At 33.9% G+C, this 17,057-nt stretch overlaps 1 protein-coding gene and 2 long non-coding RNA genes across 9 annotated transcripts in view; 2 read left to right on the top strand and 1 right to left on the bottom strand.

Annotated features, from left to right (window-relative positions):
- Positions 1-3,269, top strand: part of spab (space blanket) — a 68,025-nt gene extending 64,756 nt beyond the window's left edge. The window contains exon 6 of the mRNA XM_074125300.1: positions 890-3,269. Within this exon, the coding sequence (XP_073981401.1) occupies positions 890-1,027 (138 nt within the window). The 3' untranslated portion in view covers positions 1,028-3,269. The remainder of the gene's footprint in view (positions 1-889) is intronic.
- A 2,282-nt stretch (positions 3,270-5,551) lies between these two features.
- On the top strand, positions 5,552-7,043 carry LOC141452849 (uncharacterized). The gene is made up of 2 exons (XR_012457656.1): positions 5,552-5,930; positions 6,708-7,043. It is a non-coding gene; the product is annotated as an uncharacterized lncRNA (long non-coding RNA).
- A 4,913-nt stretch (positions 7,044-11,956) lies between these two features.
- Positions 11,957-17,057, bottom strand: LOC141452404 (uncharacterized). Of its 7 annotated transcripts, none has more exons than XR_012457380.1 (8): positions 16,142-16,483; positions 15,928-16,025; positions 15,726-15,853; positions 15,507-15,649; positions 15,261-15,356; positions 13,728-14,953; positions 13,380-13,627; positions 11,957-12,303 (listed from the first exon to the last, which is right to left on the bottom strand). It is a non-coding gene; the product is annotated as an uncharacterized lncRNA (long non-coding RNA). The 7 variants fall into 7 exon arrangements; XR_012457385.1 differs by having other exon boundaries at positions 13,861-14,953; XR_012457379.1 differs by having other exon boundaries at positions 13,380-14,953; positions 16,142-16,484.

The raw sequence follows: 17,057 nt of genomic DNA, 5'->3' as shown, positions 1-17,057 counted from the left end.
ATTGTCTTAAAATAAGGAAGTTAAAGGTTACAAATAGCACTTAAACAAAAAAAAAAAAAATTACTTCCGATCTCTCTGAAATATTTGAGAAAATGTAAGGAAATATTTTAAACAAGCACTATTTTTATAAACAAAAATTCATATGTACTTCCTCTAAATTACAATTTCACTCACAACTACACTGTTGAAAAAGATAAGAATGTGAATACGATATACCTTAACAACCTTTTTTTTTTACTACTTTAAAAATTGACTACTGGCCCACCTGAAAGAGTTTTCAATGAATTAAACAACTTGATAACTAACACTGTTGAGTGCTCGTGAACACGTTTTCTTGTAAAACAAACGTAATTTTCTCGTACGAAGATAAAAGGAATCCTGGGAAATGATATACCGTTTGAAAGCCCATTAGACAAGGAAACTTTTATAAAAAGTGCCAGCACCTAGGTCTGATAATGATCACGTAAGGGCCTAATGGAGTTTTCTTAATGAAATTTCGATTACTTTTATTTTTCCAGCATTCGGTGGAAGATTGAGGCTGTTTGGAGAATAACTTATGCTTTGAAATGGTATCAATTTTTAGAAAATTTATCTCTGTCTTTCTAACCGTGTCATCAGAATCGAATTCGGACTAAAACTTTCTGTTTAATAACATTTTTATTGGAAAAAAGTAATGATTTTAGAAAAAAACTTTAAAGTGACGTCACTCAAGAACAGTGGAAAATATGAAGTTGGCCAATACGTCATTGAACTCCACTTTAGATGTACTACACACAGTAGGCCTACCTATGGGGACAATACTTACTGGTTCATCCTGTATATTGGTACTAAATATCGCATCTTAAGGTAAATCACAGCAAATTAATAAAAAATTTCTAACTGTTCCCAGGTATGCTCATATTTCAAAGACCCAATGGTTTGTATAGGACCTGTAGCTTCGGACCAGGTAAAAGATGATATTGAACGAACCGCTGGCGAGAAACGAATCACCGGAAAGACGGCCGCTTTTAATCATCTACGTCGTTAGAGAATACAGGAAATGTGGAAAGAATTAAAAAAAAACATCTTTCTGATTGGTAGAATCTGTGTGTGTGTGTATGGGTGTGTGTGGTCGAAAGGGGCCTATGATTACTTTTTCTTTTTTTTTTGATTTGTTGTTTTCTAAATTTTAATTTTTCAGTTTTAATTTCAGTAGTAAAAACAAAGTCGCCCCTCTTTAAATAAAAAAAAAGTAATTAATATCTCAAAAATTATCTCAAAATAAAGCAAATAAATTAACACTAGAGAAAGACAGCCTAGTCAAAAGCGTAACCTAGATTCTAATTGTGTAACCTTCCACTTCTTTCTTCCATTACAAAAATAAAATCTCTTTGTAGGAACTTTATTTTTTATTCCTTAAAATATATATTTTTTAATTAATATTATTTTAAATATATATTTATCAAATGTATCGGCACAGTATATAAAATTACATAATTATATATATTTAGAAGAGAGATATATTTATCACATAATTGCAAATATATTAAATTTAAAAAAAAAATACATATCAAAAAGGAAAACTAAAAAAATAAATATGTACTCTTTAAGGCTACAAAGCAAACTAACAACATATCATAGCTCCTAAAACTAAAAATTAAACATATCATAGTTTTTATTAGTTATAGAAATATTTTATTTCATTTTTTTTGAATAAAAAAACCATTAATTAAAAAAAATAATAGTAATATTAATAAATAGAATAAAAGAAAAAAGGCGAATAATAAAAGAAAATATTAAAAGATATTTACCAGAGTTACCAGTGCAAATCCACAATAAATAAATAAATAAAAATTAATAAGTTTGGCCTAAAATCATAATGGCTTTAAACAATTATTTGAAAAAAAATAAATTATAAATGTATGTTAAAAAGTCTTTTTAAAAAATTATTTATATAGATGTATTTTATAAAAAATAAAAAGTTTTCAAAAGATAATATTATAATCATAATAAATAAATAAATTTATTTTATTGCTTAATAAAGGAATATTAAACAAAAAAAAAAGTATATATATGCTCAGGAGCGATATTAATAAACGACATATCAAGAAGGCCGTGAATTAATTTTTAAAAATGCAATCAGCTGTTCTTAATTTATGACAACAATGGTATTGTTATTTTCAAAATAGGTTAGTTTCATTTTTATTATTATTATTTGTTTATGAAAAAAGAAGAAAAAAAATAATTAAGGAAGAAGGCAGAAATGAGAAATTTCTTATCCAATCCACTACAACAAGTAGCCGGCTTGGACAGTGTTAGCGTGATCATAAAGAGCTACAAATTAACAATCTAATTACATTAATCTGAGCCACTCTCAGTAGGATACCCCGAGGGGCCCCTGATTAAAGTCCTGTCCCTAAGCACTATGTAATGGCCAAAAAAAAAAAATTATGATTTAAACTTTAGTACAACTTATTAACACTCTTCCAAGTATCTACCCTCATTCCAGCCAGTAGTTCAACTCCGCCGCTAAGGAAGAAGTAGGAGACTCGGTTATCGTCCTATGATAAGTTTTTGGGAGGGAGAGGAAGTTAAGGTTAACGCTGGACACCAGAAGGACGGCCAGTCCATGAAGAACAATCTTGCACCGAGTATACAATGTTTGTCAAAACGATTAATTTTGTTTAGTCATACAAATCGATAGTTAGTTCATTTAGTCTAAAAAAAAACCCGGTCGCCTAAAAAGCAATGGGTCAGCATCGTTGGCGTTGCGCAGTAGAGCGCCATTTTTTAAACCTTAAACATCTTTTAGTTCAACCATTTCCATTATCTTCATTCTCTTAATCACTTATTTCTCCCTGTTCATATTTCTCACGTTACTCCTAACCTTGAATACCATTAAGCGCTCTCTTATTGCAGAAGCTCACCGGCAGAGTTGCGAAGCTTTGCGTTTGTGACCGAGTCTTTTGGCTGAGTTTGCGCAGTATAGAGTGTTAACCTCTTACCCACCTGACTCGTCGTAGTGGAGGGGATGAAATTCTCTCACTTGTTCTGTAACAAATGAAAATTATTTTGCCGGGGAATTTATTAATTTTTTATTAATACAGGCTGAAACTGTTAACTTTAATAAAATAATAAATTACTAATTCATCTGTTAATTTGATTAATTCGTTATATTAAAGCTACACATATCATTAATAATATTATGACGGTTTATATTAATAAAAATATAAATATATAAATGATAAATTTAATAAAAATATTATTAATAATAATAATTACTTTATTGACCCCGTAATTTTTTTTTTTTTTTTAATCTAAAAATCTAATTCTACATTATTACATTTTCAGCAGATATATTCTAGTGTCTGAAAATATTTATTATCATCTAAAATAAATAAACTGTAAAACATGTTATATGAGTGTATACTTACAGTAACACAACTGATTCATTCTTAAATAAAAATATATTAATGGAATAAAAATATGTGTATTCTCTTATACATCCTGAAATCCTTTCAGTTTCAGCAACAAGTAGGAGAAAATACGATATTTTTGTGTGTGTGTGTTAGCGCAAACCTGATTAATGATGATTATTTAATAGATGTGTGCCTTCATCACAGGACCACAGAAAACGATGGTGTGCTAACTTGTAGATTTTAGTAACAATATTTTCTCCTACTTAATGGAGTCCGAGAAAACAGTACAGAAACTTTGTCTAGTTTCGAATTTCAAGAGAAAATAGAGCGTTGAAGTTCTAAGATTTAGTCCTGCAGCAGCTACTGGGGAAAAGACTGAAGACTAAACGGTGTCCAGGCGATTTGTTTATCGTCGTAACGGACAAAGGAGCGACAAAATGCGGAAGTAGCCTTAGTCAAAGTTTCCAGAATATGTGTTTCATCTAACAGCTGTAAACAAATCAAGTTTCAAATTTTTTTTTGTATAAAATTTAAAGAAAATCATGGAGCCATTTTCACGGAAACAACAAAAATGGTAAACCAATTCAGGGGTACTTCCGGTAGCGATTTTTTTTTTTTCTAATTCGATTTAATAATAACACAATAATCCTTCCTTGATAATATACATGAAACTTAGCGCGTCATCCTGAAATACTGTTTTAGAGACGAGCTATCCCAATTTTATCCCCCAGAACTGCTCTTAAACATTTTGGGACAAAATTACACATGAGAAATATCGTAATAAGTAATTAATTATGAGTAGGCGGTACAGTTTAAGGAAAATCGAATATCGATTAAGGCTAACGAATATCGGATAACCACGCACCACTTATTCGTTCGATTTTAAGGTAGCCTATGATAGTGTAGATAGAAGTAGGTTATACCAGGGGCATTGGTGGATATGGGAATTCCTGCAAAATTGATTCGACTCGTCAGGATGACGATGAATAAGCCATGTGGACAGGTGCGAATACAAGATCAACACTCCGAAGAATTTGAAATTGATATTGGAATACGTCAGGGGGGGGGAAGCCCTAGCATGCCTCCTTTTTAATTTCGCTCTAGAAATGGTGGTGAGGTAATCCAACATACAAACGAACAGCACTGTTTTCAATAGAATGAGGCAGCTACTCGACTATGCAGACGATATCGATATAGTGTCAAGATCTATGAGGAGAAATGGAGAAAGCATTTACGGATCTGGAAGCCACCGCAAGAGTTTTTGGTCTAGAAATAAACCGGACAAAAACAAAATACTTGCAAGTCCAAATGCCGGAGGCCCCCACGCCACAGTCATTACCATTGGTCCGTACACTTTCGAGTGGATAGACCAATTTATCTATCTGGGATCAGAAGTAAACGCCCAGAATGACATTTTCCGAGAGTTAGGAAGGAGGATTGCTGCAGCCAATAGATGCTATTTTGGGCTTAGCAAACATCTCCGGTCTAACCTGATCTCAAGAAAGACGAAGGTGGGACTCTATAAATAAACACTGATACGGCCAGTTCTCCTGGACCTGGACCACCAGAAAGGCAGATGAAAAGAAGCTCCTGGCGTTTGAAAGCAAAATACTCTGTAAAATACGATATATGGCCCGGTTAGGAGCACGCAGATATGGAGAAGAAGGAAAAACCAGGAGTTTTATAGCCTATATGAGGAAATGGATGCGGTAAGGTTCATAAAATTAGGAAAGCTAATATGGGCAGGAAGAAGGCGATATAGCCAGGAGAGTGCTGAAAGACGAGGAGCTCCACAGTCTAAGAAAGATTGGCCGGCCGAAGGCGAGGCGGTGGATTGATGGTGTTGTCGCGGACGCAAGTTCATCACTTGGCGTCACAAACTGGATGGCTGCCGCACAAAATAGGGACGCCTGGTGGAGGCTTATTGAGAAGACCCAGACCCATTAGTGGGTTGTTGCGCCATTTAAGTAAGTAAGTTAAGGAAAATCGAAGGAGCCGGATTTTGACAAAATTTCGTCAAATAAGGAAATAATGTTTTTTTCTGTTTTTCTCTTAAGGAAAAGCTCGCGTATTGTGAAGGACATTTGCTCATAGCGTAATAAAATAGGCAATAAAACTATTACTATTGTGAATCGATCCGTCTTTATCTTCTTTATGATTTCCCGTAAATTATCCCCCTTTTGCTTCTTTTTATTTTTCAAGAACAGTAGAGTTTTTTGTCCAGTAAATCACAGCGGATGTTGGATGAGTAGAGATAGTAACATCAATATAAATACATACGCGATACAAAGCGACTCATTCATACAATCACTTAGCAAGTGAACAAGTTGATACTGTACTCGTCCATTCTATTAACTGCAGCCGTGTTGTATAGATTCCCAAATCTATTAAAACAAAATGTTTATCTATTATACAATTTTCTGTCTAGTTTGTCTGTCTGTACTGCAGACGATAACCACACTTCCCGTTATTGACAACCAACTGTTACGCCCTCAAGACGAAGAAATACCAACTTCGCTGGATGTTTTATCTGTGAGTCGTTGTTAATTTTTTTCCACGTATTTAAAAGTTATTTGAAGCACTGAAATGTTTGTCTGTAAGTCGCTTGAAAGTTCAAATGGTTTTCTTCCTTTAACTTGACGGAAGAAGGGAACTGTTTCAAACTCTGCAGCTTAACGATTTCAAGTTCTCTTCAGAAAAACAAAAAATCTAGTGTCCCTCTACTTTGACTAACTTCTATTCTCAACATTTTTAATTTATTTTATTTTATTTTCACCACAAACAGCTGATTTAAAAATATATTTCAGGCTGGCCAACAATAATCGAGTAAATAAAATTATTGCTGCATTAAAGTTGAGAAATTTTTCTCAGAGAAAAACTGTTAGCAACACATTTAACTTTCCTTATTAATAGATATAATAGAAAGAGTTCGGCCTGTGTTGTAGTGAGTTTGAGAGTGAGTAGATGTTTACAGAAATATCGATGAGAAAAAAAAAAATCGATAAATTATACTGAAAAGTATCTTTAGAGGGAAGCCTATCTCTCTCCGAAAAGAGCTATTAATAGAATTTCGAGAAAAACATAGATTAAAGAAAATTTACGAAGAAAAACTTAAAATTTTTCTTTAAAATGGTACATCCGGTAAAGGGATTTTGAACGTTAAGATACAGACTGATACCAAACTGGGAAATTTTTAGTTACAGCTTCCGGCAAGATTTTTCTTATTTTATTTTCTGAAAACCTAGTTATTTTCCCCCCCGAACTTAGACCACGATCTCATTTTTTTTTTTTTTTATTAAATAATTTCAGAAAGTCATGAAACCATGCTATGGTTTTCCTAAAGGATGTAAACGAATCAAACGCAGTTTTCCGGAACTGGAAGTGAACTTACTGGAAGTGGTTTCACCGGAAAGGCTTCACAATGGAAGACAGCCGAAAAGTATTCAAGAATAGGAGAGGTCACGTTTGCTGCTTAAGAATTGTATAAATATTCGAAACCAAACTTTCGAATCATAATATTATTTATTTATTTTGATTAAATCTAAATAATTAATTCAATTACCAAAAATGGAGAAGTTAAATTGTAAACAATTTTTTATTGACAAATTGAAATTATTTGTAAAAATAAAAATGTAAAACTTTTAAGGTGTTGCTCTATCATTTAAATATGGATGTAGATGGAAATAAAAAACTTTCCAATTTCCCGGTGATGGCCCGGAAAGTGTATCCGCAGTGTAACATGGTTATGGAAAATTATTTCATCATAGTATAATGGGGATACTCTGCGAACTCAATTAAGCTCTACTGGCACCCAGTTGATGCTAAATGACTTCTCCCACAGGCGATGAAACAAACCTGATCCTCTAAGCAAGTTAGAGCTGGCAGTTTACTCCCAACGATCCACAGATTTTCAGAGAATGGCTTCCCTCTAAGAACCAGGCTCTCCAGCCAAGTGAGAGGAGCCGTTAGTCCAGGTATAATCACTTAATTGATGTCCAATAAGCGCGTCCGGCTAGCAACACTCTCCCAAAGTTGGTTCCCCCAAATAAGACTGACGGAAGTTCTCGAAGAAGGGCATAATTCTCTGGAGGAATCCCATAGACTGGAAAGCTGGTAGACTGGGGATAACCATACACCTTAATTGCAGACAACCCATCGTACCATAAATGAATGTGCTTCTGAGGTAATGAAATGCCCCTTTTCTAGTTCGTGTTACGCAGGGGGTGTTCTTTCTCCAGACTTTGGGGTCACCGTACGACATAGGATAACGCATGACGCTTTGAACTGGGCTAGAGAAGATGGAATAGCATCTGTTAGGGACGTCGCACTCCCTAACACCTACCATACACTCCCTTCCTTTCAAAACTCTTACTTAGATGCCCTGAGGATGGTCGCGTTTGTTCACCTCCTTAATAAGGGTGGCATTGAGGATTATATCAGACATGGCTGTGCGATAAGTTCTCATATCGTCATCTTTTAGTATCTAAAGGAAATATTTCCCTCGAATTTCCGTTGAGTTTAACACACACACACACACCTCTTCCGGTGAAAACACAACAAAGAAAAATCTACGACAATCTTAAGAAAATAAAAATTCTTGAGAAAAATTACGTGTAAATGTCATAAAATACGAGCATTTCCTGTCCCAATACATAAATATGGAAGATTTTTGTATAGAAAAAAACAAAAAATACAAACAAAAATAAAGTCGCAAAAGTTTGCCAGTAAACAAGTCGTAGTAATTCACTTCCGGAGGAACTATCTTCTTGCTTATCGCTATCTCCATGGCAACAGCTCAAATAAACATCAGACAAACTTCCGTAATGAAATTCTTTGTGCTGTCTTGTTTCCATTTAGATTAAATTCCCCACACTTGTTAACTAATTTACTTATAATGCAAACTTTTAACTAAATTACAAAATTATTTTTTGGAAAAAATTAAATAACAGATTATTTAATAGCATTCTTTGAACGTAAATTAGTTTTTCCAGTTTGTCATTTAGAGTTTTTAAAATAATGTGCCAATCTTTTTAACTGTTTCTAAATTCTATCAGAGTAAGAGAAAGAGTTCTAATCGAACTGTATTTCTATTTTATTCGATAGTGAAAACTGGTAATCGAAAATAAGGTACGATCACAGTATTATAAGAAAAAAAGTTAACAAAGAAAAATGTTTTGAGATTCAATTAAATCTACAGAAAAATAAACTCTTTCTCTTTTCTCTTCCAAAGCAAAGTATTTGGTGTTGTTTGTTGAGAAAGCCATCCAAAATGAAAATAACCAAGTATAAACGAGTTAGCACTTCAAAGAACTTGCCGACATAAAAGTTTACAAACAACAATAATGGGAGCGCTCCAATTCGTTGGAAAACTTCTTTACCCTGGAGCAGAACAAAGCGCATCGATATTAGGATTTTGTTCGGTAAACGATGAAAGCGGTGAAAAAACAAGCAAATTAGATTAAGACATAAATCCATATAGAGGAAATGACAGCCGATATAGTCTTCCAGAATAAAGAGCACTGGATGCTAAGACTGTAATGGTACTTCCATCTCTTGGATCGACTGGAAATATTTAACTATAAATAGCATAAAAGAAGACTAAAAAAAAAAACTCTAAGAATTAGAACGCTACAAACAAAAGAAGATAGGAATATAATCTGCGTTCTAAAAAACTTCTTTTTAAATTTTAATCGCCTTACACATTTCTACCTAGCTATGACTGCATAATACTTGGAAATATAATTTGATTTGTAAAATAGGAATTACATCATTCGTTACTATTAAATAAATACAGCAACGCGGCTCTACGTGGATTGGGAGTTCCGTAGGATATTATAGACGCCACATAAAGGTCTTTTATAAAATAATAATTCCATGTTTAGTTAAAACATTTTATTTTAATACAAAATTTATTAATAACCTCCTTTATTAATATTTATAGTAATTATAAAATAAAATAAAACTCTACATAATGCAAATAATTACAAAAGGTTTGCGTTTTCTGGATTAATAATAGTTATGAACAAGTAAAGACTGGAGATCATGAAATGTGTTACTTGTAGAATGACTCTCCAGGCGAAAACTGATGGCAGTTGAAGAGAATGGGAGGTCGGTGGTGAAAGAGAAAACAACAACAATCATGTAATGGAACCGAGGAAGCGAATGATAAGCGAAGAGGTAGACCTGGAGAAAAATGGCCAAAAAAGAGAGCAACGCTACGGTGATTAAAGGGACAGTAAAGGATGTCAAGGTGCCCTCTTGTCCATGATGGCAACTCTTCCTGCAGGGAAAACACAGCTGCAGGTGATCATTGGCGTCTGGAGCTTTTGTTTTCAGTGCACTGCCGGACAGTGTTCACGGGTTACAGAGAACACTGTCCGGGGAAGGGCAATGAGCTGTAAGAAACTCCTAGGAAGAAAAAAAAAAAATCTAAAGACCAGCAGCAGCTGGATTCGAACTCATGATCTCCGGGTTGGAATCCAGTATCCAACTAATCCCTTCCCTACAAAACTCGAAAAACTATAATATAGTTAGTTAAGATGATTATTAATGGATTTAAACAAGTTTTATAATGTGCAAAATGCACAGTAAGTGGTAAGGCAATTCTAATAATATACTCGTAGCTCCTAAACAAAAACTTACAGTTTACAAAATTAAGTAAGTATAAGGATTGACTAAACGACCAAAGGCACACAAATCAGCAAGTACCCAAAATTTCATTCTTACTTTAGCTCTAATTTCAGCCATTTTGAAACGTTCGAAAAACCTTATTTGTTTTATTCAAATTTTATGATAAGTGATTTTACTAAATTAAATTTTCATTATTGTTTAGAATTTATTAGATATTTCAGACCCTTATGTATTTGTTCAATAAAGGGTAGCACCCATTAAACTTAGATTGTCTGCAATAGACTGTATCAAACTATTAATCATCAAATCTTCAAAAATCATTAAATAACAGCCCTATGCAGATAAACATACAAAATGGCAGGAAACAGTAGATGTAGCATGGACCCACAATTTCTTTTTGCCCACTTCCCAAGAAAATAACCATTATTCCCAATTTTCTGTTTACTCTTACATTGTTAGTACAGAAAACAAGACATTAAGCGAGAAAAATCTTTTATTTTTCAAGTTTTCATTGAGAAAATGTTTTATTGGATAATTCGATACTTCATTAAATACCTACGGAGGGAAAATTAGTAAAAAAAATTAAACTTCTATTTTTCATAGAAATAATTACTGATAAAGAATTGGCCAACCACAGTGAAGAATGGAAGTGTGAAAAGTGGGCTGAGTGCAGAGCCAATCAAAAGTGAATAGTTTATTAAACCACGCCTACCGCCCATGTACGGCATACCACGCCCTCTTTGATTCGTAATAAAGTGGAAGTTCTGGATTTTTTCATTATTCTACTTTCTATTAGTTTTTACAAGCTCAAGTATTAGCCAATTTCTTTTTAAATTAGGAATTTTTTTTTGGGGGGGGCACCTAAATGAGGCAATCGGCAGAAAATAGGTGTAGTATGCAATTTTTTGTTTAATAACAGTTACTTGATTGACTATAATCTTAAATTTTTATTTCAAGAACAATCTCTGATCATAACTTCATCAAAGAATCACTTTCACATATCATTTATCTTTTTTCGTAATCTTCTTTTTTGCCTTTTTTGTTACCATTGCTAATTTAATGTCTTTTTTTAATCCCAAACATTTTTTATTTCTATTTTAAGAACCCAAAGTTCTAGTTATTTATACAATGTTTACAGTCACTGTCCTGAGACTATAAACAAAGTTAGCTGTTTCGAGTTTCTATAAAAAACATTTTCAAGTTATTCAATTTCAAGCAATTAAAAAAACTTAACTACAAGTGATAACACTGTTAAGACCCAAATGGATATACGGAGCAGAAGTGTGGGGCTAAACCAAACCTTCCAGCTCCGAACGCCTGCAGACACTACAGTCTAAAATCCTACGGAAAATCCTTAAGGCTCCATACTACATCTCTAACCTTACCATACACACTGGACCTTCACATCCCTTTCGTCACTGACACCTAATAAAGTCTCGCTACCGCAACTTTTACAGCCTCCTCCTAGCTCTCCATCCAAATCTCTCTTGTCCAACAACTCTCCTCTCCTCCCCTTCCAGACAATCCTCCTCGTCGTTTGAAGCCTACAGATGTGGCCTACAGATCTATTGTGATTAAATCATTGTGAAAGAGTTTCACCAGTGGGTGATTGCTCTAACCATGACATTACAAGTGAACTGAACCAGTAAGATCAAATTTACTTGTTGCAGTTGTAAATATATAAATAAAATGAAAAAAAAAAACTATAAGTGGTAATGATAATTATCTTCGGTTCAATATTCACGACCAAAATGAGATTTTGATAATTAATGTTACATTATTTTGTTTGTTTGAAAGATTAATATAAAAATCATAACTTATAAATTAAGCTCACTTTGAAGTAATTTAGAAGACTGTAATTGAAAATGGAATTTCATTTACTAAGTTCAGTACAGTAATGGGCTTACTATTTATCGATTTCAAAAAAATTTAGTTAAATTTTGTATTTATATGCATATTTATCTTTAAAATAGGATCAAGATAAAATTTGGCTGCGCGATTTTCAAAGTGCTTGGAGAGCTTTGTGCTTTCCGCAGCAAATAGCAGTAATTGTGTAAAAATTCTCAGTTATTATTAGCGTGATTCTTCAGGTTATTGAATAACTTCCTTTCTTGCCCAGTGTATTGAATGTTCAGCGCAACAGATGGTAGAAACGGAAGATACGGCATCCAAAGCTTCCATGATTTCTTTTTTTTTCCACCTCCTGTAAATGGATGAGATGATGAAAAGTCGTATGAATGACACTGGATTCGTTTTTTGCAAAAAGTGTGACAACCTTGAAACACAAAAGAAGAGGAAAACATGAATACTTAGCGTAAAAGTTGCCGCTACGTTTTTTACTAATGCACAAGGGCAATATGCATAAAGTGCACCGCTACATTTACATTATTAATCCATCTAGTGACGACCATAAACCAGGCGTATAATTAAATATGCTCAACTGCGAGTTAGCTCTCAGTGTGAATAATGTAGATTCACTCTCTAATGAACACGGTTTGAAGTAACTAAACTGAGGTGAAAACAAACACTGAAAACCACTTATAGTTTTTATTTTTTATTATTATTTTACTATTTACAGACCGACAGACTTTCACCATAAAGTTTCTTAAAATAAGTAAAAGTTCAGATACATTTCCGGAGCTAGTAATTATCAAGTCGTTCGGTGGAGAGTGTTCTATTCATTACCTAGTGTTAACTGGGAAAATAGACGAAGGAAATTTCTTCGGAAAATAGATTGCAATTACTTTCCACTGGCTGGGTCCTAAATAATTTCCAGTCGATACTTTTGTGCTCTAAGTACTGTGGGTACCAAATTATTCATCGAGCTAATTCTGAGAAGATTGGATCGCTCTGGAATTGGTACTCGAAGGGACAGTTATTGAACAAGATATCCACCAAACCAAATTTGATGCTAAAGTTGTGAATGCGGCTGAAATTCGTCTATGAGATCAGCGTTGATTATAGAGAAAACATTATGAGCAGCGAAATGTGTTAGAGTTGTTAAAGATAGCCTCACGTATGTTCATGATGTGGAACTAATTGGAAGACCTTCGCTTATTACTAAAGATTTGGTGCAGAAAGATGACGAAAAAGTGAACAAGAGTGAACTACCAGTCACTGTTTCTGCATTTGAAGATGCATCTGAGTGGTAAGCTATACGATGACGATGATTAGGTCAAAACGACCGTGTTGCAGTGTTATCAAGTCAGGCAGCAGACTTCTATGAGAATGGGATTCTAAAAGCTGGTTCTACGATACGATAAGTGCTTTAATATTGGTGGCAATTATGTAGCAAAGTAGATTGAGGTTCCAGGCTTTCATTTAAAAATCAAATTTCAAAGCGGTACTTACAAAACACTCCTCGTATTTCGTCGTCAAAATGATGCTCCTTTTTACTAATCACCCAAAGTATTTCGCTCGCTTGCCACACTATCGATCCTGCGTAGGATTTGATCATTGATTTCGATAGCACGATGAGGTTCGATAAAATCAGTTTACACGAAATGAGTTTTCCTAAGCTTTCTTCGAGCTTTTCTTTAAACTAATTTCTATTTGCAACTTTTCCCCAGGATGTTATTTAAGGGCACCATTATTTGCTCCTGTAATTAAGAAAAACTATGAAACGGTAAGCTTTATTTAATTTTTATAATTTATTGCTTTGCAACAGTTATTTATATAAATTGTTTTCCATTTAATTACACTTTATTGCGGAAAAGTCTGCTTTAAATTTCCATTTGTATTATTATTTTTTTTCTTCTCAGCCAAATTATAGTAAAATAACATGGAAATTTTGGCCGTTCGTGATAATATCAAAGAAAATTTATTCAGTTACTTCTAAAAGTGTGGATGTTTTTGGTCACGGTAGCAGATATTGCCGGCGCCATATTCGATCCACAGCATTTCTGCTATTTACTCTTATCATAATAAAGTAAGAAAAATATTGTGCTCATGGCAAATTTCCTATCTTGGAGTTTTCTCGGTTTTTTTAGGTGTTTCGATATTGTCTGCAAAAACAACAACAAAAATAACTAAAAATTGAAAATATAACAACGATAAAACTCAGATCTCTTCTTCTTCTTCTTCTTAGTCAATCCTCGTCTACCTTTCAGTGTCGAGGTTCCTTTACTAAAACCTTCCAGCTATCCCTATCCTCAGTCAAATTTCTCCTTCTTCTCCAATCCAAGTTTTTCCTTCCGAAGTCCTCCCTCACTATCCCTTCCCATGTGGCGCGCGGTCTGCCCTTGCCTCTTTGACACTGCATCTTAGCCTCATAGCAAAGTCTTGCTATATGGCTTGTGTCCATCCTCATCACGTGCCCAAACCATCTTAGCCTGTGCTCTCTCAGCAGCTCTTCCACCGGCCTGACGTCGAGATTAGACCTTATTGTAGAATTTTGTTATTCTATCTCTCCTCGTCTTTCCCTCTATTTTTCGGAGGAAACGCATTTCGGCTGCCTGTACCTGACTGCTGTATTTGGAAGTTAGAGCCCACGATTCGCTGCCGTAGGTTAATATTGGGAGAAAACCGTTATTTTTGTGCCCTTCGTTGCTTCCCTTTTAAGTAATAAATCCTTCCTTAAGGGCATTGAACATTCTACCTGCCGTAGCCACTCTTCCGTTAATTTCTCCGTGGATTCGGCCTTGTTCATTAATATTAACTCCCAAATATTTAAAATCAGCGACTTGCTCCAACATAACATTCCTGATTCAGATCTCTTTTAACCTTATATTTTTCGACAAGCATACTCCTGCGGATCAGACATTGAGTCTGCGATGAATTTGCCTTCAACTGGAGGAACCATCTTACTGTTCTCTTTTCTTCGCACTTTCAGAGATTTTGTTAAAAACAGCTGGATGGATAGGTTTTGAAACCAGGTACAATCCTGTTACGCTCATCTTGCCAAGAAAGTTTTATTCTGAGAAATTCTGAAACAAGAATTATGGTTAGACTTTTGGCTATCCTACTTCTCATATCTTATTAAATTAAGGATTAAATAGTTAGCTAAAATCCGGAGTTTGCGGTAAACACCTTAAAAGGAAAATACTCTTTTGGGTGCATTTTCCACTTTCCTGAGATTTAATCAACAATGGATTTTTGGATTTTTCCGTTATGTTCGTACTTACATACAAAGTTCAATAAAATTAAATTTGAATAAATTTATTTTTAAGAAAATTGGTTTTAGGAAAGGGATTGGAATTGGCTTCCATATAACCTCAAAGGCTGTTATTTTACCATTCTACAAGCTGTCTGAAGTCACTAAAAATTCACGCACTCAATTGCTGAAAAACTTTTCCGAGCTCAGAGGTCCCGTATTGACGTCAGTGGAAACTAAAAAAAAAAACAAAAAATAATTTGCACGCTAATTTATCAACGAGTAAGTCGATAATATATTCAGATTTATGGGGAGGCTACGTAATCTGTAAGCAGCTCAAAACGGTAGGACTAATGTGGACAAATAGTGACAAATGGCTCTCTCACTATAAATCTTATGAGATGATTTCTCGTCGGTCCAGGCACCATCATCATTCAGAATACAGAATGTGCCCTCACTCAGCATATTGGTCCAGTTATAAATTGCCTCGCTGTTGCACTTTGGAGGGTGGATGTGGGCGGAAGGTCGTCTAGTTTAGTTAGAGGCAATGTCAGTGCTTTGTACTGCAGTGGGAGTGACTCACACTAAAACACAAACACAAATACCTCTACTGTTGTTGATCTTTATCATTCACCGCCATCCCCCGTTACAGCTTCTAGCTAGTGATGCGAGAATTCTGCACGCCTATGGATGATCCCGCTCTTCATGAATACACTTTCTCTCCCAAAGTAATCTAAAAATAATTTACTTATAGAATGTAATAAAATACAGACGATCTAATAAACTAATTAAACATTTGTATTTCACCAAAACAGTTGAAAAATTGAACAATCCAGTGATTGATAAATCACAAATCAGATATGGGACACAGTAAATTTATGAAATGACATTTGCATTCTCATATCCTGAAAATACGGCAAAATAATAGAATTTAGTCACGACTTTTTACTTCAACAATTTTCAAAGTTCTGTCTTTAACACTTAATGCACACTCTAATTAATATTAATTTAAAACACTAACCTTATTTAATAGATATTAAAAGCGGCCAAAAGTTGTTAACTTGTCGTAAAAGATTCAGAAAAAAAACAAAACAAAAGTCGAACTGTGAAATATTACCAGCTAAGCTAGGTTTCTTTGCGACAGGTTATTTCCACGAGGATTACCCACAAAAAAAAAGAGTAATACGATACTTTTATCTTCACTTGTAAAGGTGGAACACTGTCTACAATAATACCACTCTACAGAATACCAAGTAAAAATTTATCGTACCCCTATTGAACAAAATCAGAGAATCGGTGTTAAAACTGACAGTCAGTTGATACATATATCACATGTAGATACGATAATACGAATATATTGCTCTCATGTAATCGATATTCACGCCACATTTCAGGCAAATCCGATACTCGCCTGCCTAGGCGTTTGCAAGAAGGTTATTTTGGGGTTTGAAACCCATTAAACATACAATGATATGAATCGATATTCTCTTACTACCATATTCTCGAGTTGTTGACTCTATAGAAAAATTGCGTTTACCTCTTAAAATGAAAAAAAAAAACGAATTTCTTGGATAATTATTCAGGATAATTATTTAAATACATTCTTAGAAGACAGAACATTTCAAATTATAGGTTAGAACGTATGCAAATTGTATGAAAAGGAGATTGATAATGGAATACATATTATTTGTAATTGTCCAATTTTTAACGAAATCCAGAGAATTATGATTTCAGAACCAAATTAACATTGAAATATTTATTACCTGCCAAGATAAGAAAAATTTATTATTTTTTATAAATGTATGGATTTTATTTTAAAATTAGGAGAATTTTTACCTTTATACCTAAATCATACTTGTTTTGTTTACATTTATTTTGATTTTAATTTTTTGCTTGGTCATTGTACCAACCTTATTGTACATGTGTTTGTATTACAC

Source organism: Rhodnius prolixus, unplaced genomic scaffold (assembly GCF_049639745.1).
Source record: "Rhodnius prolixus isolate KJV_2025 unplaced genomic scaffold, Rpr scaffold_3, whole genome shotgun sequence".
Classification (NCBI taxonomy): Eukaryota; Metazoa; Arthropoda; class Insecta; order Hemiptera; family Reduviidae; genus Rhodnius; species Rhodnius prolixus.
This window is presented reverse-complemented; position numbering and strand designations above follow the sequence as displayed.